Genomic DNA, 7,500 nt, shown 5'->3' on the forward strand with positions numbered 1-7,500 from the left:
GAGAGAGAGAGAGAGAGAGGGACAGAGAGAGAGAGAGACAGAGAGAGAGAGAGACAGAGAGAGAGAGAGAGAGAGAGAGACAGAGAGGGACAGAGAGAGAGAGAGGGACAGAGAGAGAGAGAGGGACAGAGAGAGAGAGAGAGGACAGAGAGAGGAGAGAGGGACAGAGAGAGAGAGAGGGACAGAGAGAGAGAGAGGGACAGAGAGAGAGAGAGGGACAGAGAGAGAGAGAGAGAGAGAGAGAGAGAGAGAGAGAGAGAGAAAGAGAAGAGAGGGACAGAGAGAGAGGGACAGAGAGAGAGGGACAGAGAGAAAGGGACAGAGAGAGAGGGACAGAGAGAGGGGACAGAGAGAGTGAGAGGGACAGAGAGAGAGAGAGAGAGTGAGAGGGACAGAGAGAGAGAGAGAGAGAGTGAGAGGGACAGAGAGAGAGAGAGAGTGAGAGGGACAGAGAGAGAGAGGGACAGAGAGAGAGAGGGACAGAGAGAGAGAGGGACAGAGAGAGAGAGGGACAGAGAGAGAGACAGAGAGAGAGAGGGACAGAGAGAGAGAGAGAGGGACAGAGAGAGAGAGAGAGGGACAGAGAGAGAGAGAGAGAGGGACAGAGAGAGAGAGAGAGGGACAGAGAGAGAGAGAGGGACAGAGAGAGAGAGAGAGGGACAGAGAGAGAGAGAGAGGGACAGAGAGAGAGAGAGAGGGACAGAGAGAGAGAGAGAGAGAGGGACAGAGAGAGAGAGAGAGGGACAGAGAGAGAGAGAGAGGGACAGAGAGAGAGAGAGAGAGGGACAGAGAGAGAGAGAGAGGGACAGAGAGAAAGAGAGAGGGACAGAGAGAGAGAGAGAGAGACAGAGAGACAGAGAGAGAGAGAGAGAGAGAGAGAAGAGAGGGACAGAGTGACAGAGGGACAGAGAGAGAGAGAGAGAGGGACAGAGAGAGAGGGAGAGAGAGAGAGATAGAGGGACAGAGAGAGAGGGACAGAGAGAGAGAGAGAGAGAGAGGGACAGAGAGAGGGAGAAACAGAGAGAGAGAGAAAGAGAGAGAGGGACAGAGAGATAGCAGTTAGTTAATAGTAGTATCTCTACTTGCAAATCTTCTGCACATCTATCACTCCAGTGTTTAATTGCTAAATTGTAATTATTTCCCCACCACGGCCTATTTATTACCTCCTTTATCTTACCTCATTTGCACAACTGTATATAGACTTTTCTATTGTGTTATTGACTGTACGTTTGTTTATTCCATGTGTAACTCTGTGTTGTTGTTTGTGTCACACTGCTTTGCTTTATCTTGGCCAGGTCGCAGTTGTAAATGAGAACTTGTTCTCAACTGGCCCACCTGGTTAAATAAAGGACTTGTTCTCAACTGGCCCACCTGGTTAAATAAAGGACTTGTTCTCAACTGGCCCACCTGGTTAAATAAAGGACTTGTTCTCAACTGGCCCACCTGGTTAAATAAAGGACTTGTTCTCAACTGGCCCACCTGGTTAAATAAAGGACTTGTTCTCAACTAGCCTCCCTGGTTAAATAAAGGACTTGTTCTCAACTGGCCTACCTGGTTAAATAAAGGACTTGTTCTCAACTGGCCTACCTGGTTAAATAAAGGTGGAATAAAATAAACAGTAATGGCATTACCCTGGCAACACAGAGAAAACATGATGAACAGTCTGTCATTGTAGAAAACGGACAACCCCTCCTCAACTCCCCAGGTCAACCCCGAGCCAATCAGCTATTGGTGTCCAGGGCTCCATGTAATACCCTCCACTGGATGACCCCTGACCTTTCCAGCACTGGGAGCTTATAGAGCACCCTCCACCTATACCCTGCCATGCTCTCAGCCCCCACAACCCCCTGCCTCTGATGCCCCTTCCCTCCCGCTAAGCCCACCTCCGTACGGTACAGTAGCCTCTGTGCTGCTTTGAGTCAGAACGCTGCCACCCTGCTCTCCAGGTCCACCAAACCCAGTGATCAGTGGTTCCTCCCAGACCCACGGCCCAGTCACCACCCCCCCCTCCTCTCGTGTGGGTCTCAGCAGCTGCCAGGCCCTCAGTACTGCAGCATAGAAATCAGAGACCCCTGTTGTATTGAGTCTCTCAGAGACGACCTCAGAGTTGACAAGGTAAAACTCTGTTGTTCTGCCGCTGAACAAGGCAGTTAACCCACTGGTCCCCAGGAGGACGTCATTGTAAATAGAATTTGTTCTTAACTGACCTGCCTGGTTAAATAAAGGTTTCATTAAAAAGTCTGGCAATAACTTAACTTTTCATTATTTAGACAGACTCCTCTAAATAATAAATATAATAAATTAACAAAAAAACAGTTAAATGCTAAGTACTATACATAGGTTTTATTTAAAAAATAACAATAGAACCTATTTAGTACTATAATGGTATTTACTAACATAATATTATTACTATAATAGTTTCTAAAGGGGTTCTAGGCTACCCTACCCTAGAATTAGGGTTCAGGATAAAACAGGTTATACGTAGGGTTAGAGTTTCTGTACAGCACTTTGTGACATCTGCTGATGTAAAAAGGTCTTCATAAATACATTAGATTGATTGTTAGGTTCAGGGTATTTAAACAGATAAACTGTATGGGTTTATATCTCTCTTGCTCCTCCCTGTGGTCTTCTGTGGGAACTACATACCTCATTCACCACACTTGATAGGCTCATAATCTGAGGTAGCAACTGAGTCAGAGCTACAAATCAATGATCTCCACCTATCCATTAGGTTTACAACTCAGTGAACCTGCGCAGCATTCTCTCTATTTGATGTCTACGAACCAACAGATTTCAACACATATCAAATTACCAGTTACCATTATTAGTAGCTGTAACCTAGTTAATAATAAGTTACCTGAGGTAAACCTACAAGGATAGTTAATAATAAGTTACCTGAGGTAAACCTACAAGGATAGTTAATAATAAGTTACCTGAGGTAAACCTACAAGGTTAACGCGGGCTGGAAGAGAATTACTTCAAAACCACAGCAAACAGCTGGGACATATAGTAATATTATATATATATAATATTATATCACTGGGCTCCTGTGTGCTAACAAACCCTGTGTACCACCCCTCCCCTGTTTAACCTTGAATTTCGTTCAGAAAAACACTTCCACATTTAGCAAAACGAACCAACTCTTTACGGATCTGTTCGGTGGTAATAAACGGAGGCAGATTAGACACCACTACTCTTGTCGAAATCAGCACCAACACAACCCCTCACATAAATCATACTGGTAACTAGCCGGGTAACAAGACTCACCTTTTACATTACCACAACCACCGCCTTGTTCATTCTGGATACAGAGTGTATATGTTCCTCTCCCACCTGTTCACCGACCAGGATCAATAATTCCTCCACACCATTCTCCACAACGCACCTGAAGAGACAGCGTTTCTTCTCCACTCGGTTGAGGACATCAAACTACCCTACTCCCTCCTCAACTCTAACCGATAAACAGAGGAAACCGATAAACAAACCCTCCCACCATGACAAAATACATTTGGAAAATAGGCAAAAGAATAGCTGCACTCTTCACGAACGACAAAACCTCACGTTACCAACTTCTTCTTCTTCTATGGTATAATGGCGGTCCTCAAACCAACGTTAAAGGAGCATGGCGCCTCCTACTGTGCTGGAGTGTGTTCAATCACGGTTTACACCATTTCTAAATCCTCCTACCTAACTCAGTACTTCTGAGAAAATAAAAAAGATCCCTACTAACTTCTAATAGACCCTCCCCCATCCCCCAAATCCCTTCCAACCCCCCATCCAACCCCGTCCAACCTCAATGACCCTACACTTCAATCTTTCCCTCTCTTCAACATCCTTACAACAATATAACAACACATGCTGCACCGTTTCATTGACAATACCCTCCAGACACAAACCATTCACATGCTGCCAACCAGATGGAAGGACCAGTTCAATGTACAATGTCCTAAACACAATCGAGGAAACACCACCTCTTCCTTCCTAATCTGACCTTTGAACCTTGGTCCACCGACCTTTCTTTGGAGGGCATATAAATGCCGTCCCTTGTGCTCAGAGTCCCATCTCTTCTGCCACACATCTATCAAAATGGCTCTGATCTCACATTTGTCCTCACCTCTACCCAGTGGAACATTAATATATATTATATCTTGTTTTAAAGTTATTTTAGCTAACTAGTCTACAATTTCATTCCATTCCACACCTGAATGTGCTGGGACCCAGCAGAATCTCACTACTAGACCCATTCTCTCAATTCTCCATAATAACATTAATACCTCCAATAGTAGGTCACTCCTAATAGATTTACCAGATGATAAACTATTCAATACAGACAGAGAATCTGAGGATACTATAACTCTAACAGGCTGTACGTCCTCCACCCACTGGAGGACAACTATTATCACCAACAGTTCAACTGAGTACACTGACAGTTCATCTGTTAGTCTTCTACATATCTGCACATCACATTCAGGAAGGTAAACACCTGCTCCTGTGGGCCCACTATCTGGGCCCTTGGATCCATCTGTGAAAAGAGGTAAAAAAGCATAACAACTTCTACCAATGTAATTGTCAACCAGTTTCCCTTTATCACTGACTTCTGACCCAATCTTTCCTTTTGTCTACCAAGGTTAGATCAACAACAGGATCTGGGAGTAACCATGGAGGAACATCCCCTATCACCACAGAAAGGGCCAACCTCCAACTCCCTGAAACTACTCTCATCAGCAAGCTTTCCAACTGTCCAACCAAAACCACTGCCTTGTCTACTAGTATATTCCCAACAGTCATCTAGAACAGTAGCAGTGGGATGCTCAACCTCACAGCCTTTCAACCCAATAAGCTAATGACAATTTATTACGTCGTATATCCAAAGGCATCTCACCTGCCTCAACTGGACTATAATATAAATCCATGATATTATGGGATACAAAATGGGAAAAGGGGAAATTATGATAATACTAAAAAACACCCTTCTAACTAACCCTACACTCATTAAAACCCACTACCCCATTCCACTACTTTGACCCTATCTGCTCCTGCACCAGGCCAACTAACCCTACACTCATTAAAACCCACTACCCCATTCCACTACTTTGACCCTATCTGCTCCTGCACCAGGCCAACTAACCCTACACTCATTAAAACCCACTACCCCATTCCACTACTTTGACCCTATCTGCTCCTGCACCAGGCCAACTAACCCTACACTCATTAAAACCCACTACCCCCATTCCACTACTTTGACCCTATCTGCTCCTGCACCAGGCCAACTAACCCTACACTCATTAAAACCCACTACCCCCATTCCACTACTTTGACCCTATCTGCTCCTGCACCAGGCCAACTAACCCTACACTCATTAAAACCCACTACCCCCATTCCACTACTTTGACCCTATCTGCTCCTGCACCAGGCCAACTAACCCTACACTCATTAAAACCCACTACCCCATTCCACTACTTTGACCCTATCTGCTCCTGCACCAGGCCAACTAACCCTACACTCATTAAAACCCACTACCCCATTCCACTACTTTGACCCTATCTGCTCCTGCACCAGGCCAACTAACCCTACACTCATTAAAACCCACTACCCCCATTCCACTACTTTGACCCTATCTGCTCCTGCACCAGGCCAACTAACCCTACACTCATTAAAACCCACTACCCCCATTCCACTACTTTGACCCTATCTGCTCCTGCACCAGGCCAACTAACCCTACACTCATTATAAACCCACTACCCCATTCCACTACTTTGACCCTATCTGCTCCTGCACCAGGCCAACTAACCCTACACTCATTAAAACCCACTACCCCATTCCACTACTTTGACCCTATCTGCTCCTGCACCAGGCCAACTAACCCTACACTCATTAAAACCCACTACCCCATTCCACTACTTTGACCCTATCTGCTCCTGCACCAGGCCAACTAACCCTACACTCATTAAAACCCACTACCCCCATTCCACTACTTTGACCCTATCTGCTCCTGCACCAGGCCAACTAACCCTACACTCATTAAAACCCACTACCCCATTCCACTACTTTGACCCTATCTGCTCCTGCACCAGGCCAACTAACCCTACACTCATTAAAACCCACTACCCCATTCCACTACTTTGACCCTATCTGCTCCTGCACCAGGCCAACTAACCCTACACTCATTAAAACCCACTACCCCATTCCACTACTTTGACCCTATCTGCTCCTGCACCAGGCCAACTAACCCTACACTCATTAAAACCCACTACCCCATTCCACTACTTTGACCCTATCTGCTCCTGCACCAGGCCAACTAACCCTACACTCATTAAAACCCACTACCCCATTCCACTACTTTGACCCTATCTGCTCCTGCACCAGGCCAACTAACCCTACACTCATTAAAACCCACTACCCCATTCCACTACTTTGACCCTATCTGCTCCTGCACCAGGCCAACGGCCTGGGAGGACGGGACACCACCACTCAACACACCCTGGAACTCTTCTGAAGTCAAATCTAGTATGACCAAATACTTCTCTGCAGCTGCCACCAAAACATATTTTTTTCTGTGATTTACATTCCATTTCTGTGGTACAGTTGATAACCATTTGCTATGAACACTAAGAAGCCAACCTTACTGAAGCATATATCACTGGTTGGCCCATCCCTCTGTGCTGTCACAGATCTACTACTCACAGGGATCCTCTCAGGATTCTTCAGCCTTGACCCATCCTCCTCTACTTTCTTCACTGCCTCAGCAGTGACAACCTGTTCCCAACAGTGGGGTCAGTGGGATTGGATAGGGGCCCCTCTACCTCTCTCTCTCTCTCTCTCTCTGACTGGAGGAGACAGGTGAAATGGTGTGTCTCCTCTGGTCAACAATACTCACCTTGAGAGACTCCACAGCCTGTTGGAGCTCCTTCAGCTCCTTCTCTCTCTCCTGGAATCTCTGCTGGACCTTCTGCTGACTCATCCCCAGCTGCCTCTGTGGAGAATCACTCTTCAATGAGCTATCAAGCTTTATTAGTCCAGTAGATCAATAGTATAGTAATGTGACATAGGGCCCATAGAGAGGAAGATCTAAAAAAATGGATGGTCCATTTACTAAATGATATTTATTTGTTGCTATGTGAATGATTATAGTTTTTATGGTAGGACTACATGTATCAACAGGTTGAGACTGAACTTTGGACTCATAAAAGGCCATTCAGAATGATAATAGTGTTTGACATTATAAAATGGTGATACATCTGGAGAATCTGGGTTAACATATCAATATACTCAAGGTTTGTGTTCATATTTGTTCTGCTGAGGATCTATTTCATTTCAATGATCTCATATTCAAACAGCCTTAGTTCCTACTGTATCTTTAATTCTTTGTTTATCAGACAGTCACCAACAAGTTGTTCTGGTCTTACCTGTTTCTCAGTCCTCTCTGCTGCAGCTGACACTGTATCATGGCCTTTATGTTCATCCATTGTACACAGATAACAGATACACTGCTGATCGGTA

The 7,500-nt window shown here is 45.3% G+C and overlaps 1 protein-coding gene across 1 annotated transcript in view; it reads right to left on the reverse strand.

Moving 5' to 3' along the window:
- Positions 1 to 6,419: 6,419 nt before the first annotated feature.
- LOC145877343 (E3 ubiquitin/ISG15 ligase TRIM25-like) overlaps positions 6,420 to 7,500 on the reverse strand; it is a 1,650-nt gene continuing 569 nt past the window's right edge. Inside the window, exons 1-2 of the mRNA XM_082972660.1 lie at positions 7,407 to 7,500; positions 6,420 to 6,973 (exon numbers count right to left, since the gene is read on the reverse strand). The exon at positions 7,407 to 7,500 is cut by the window's right edge and continues 569 nt beyond it. Of these exons, the coding sequence (XP_082828786.1) occupies positions 6,800 to 6,973; positions 7,407 to 7,500 (268 nt within the window). The 3' untranslated portion in view covers positions 6,420 to 6,799. The remainder of the gene's footprint in view (positions 6,974 to 7,406) is intronic.

The sequence above is a fragment of the Salmo salar genome, unplaced genomic scaffold, assembly GCF_965601325.2.
Source record: "Salmo salar unplaced genomic scaffold, fSalSal1 ptg000917l, whole genome shotgun sequence".
Taxonomy (NCBI): Eukaryota; Metazoa; Chordata; class Actinopteri; order Salmoniformes; family Salmonidae; genus Salmo; species Salmo salar.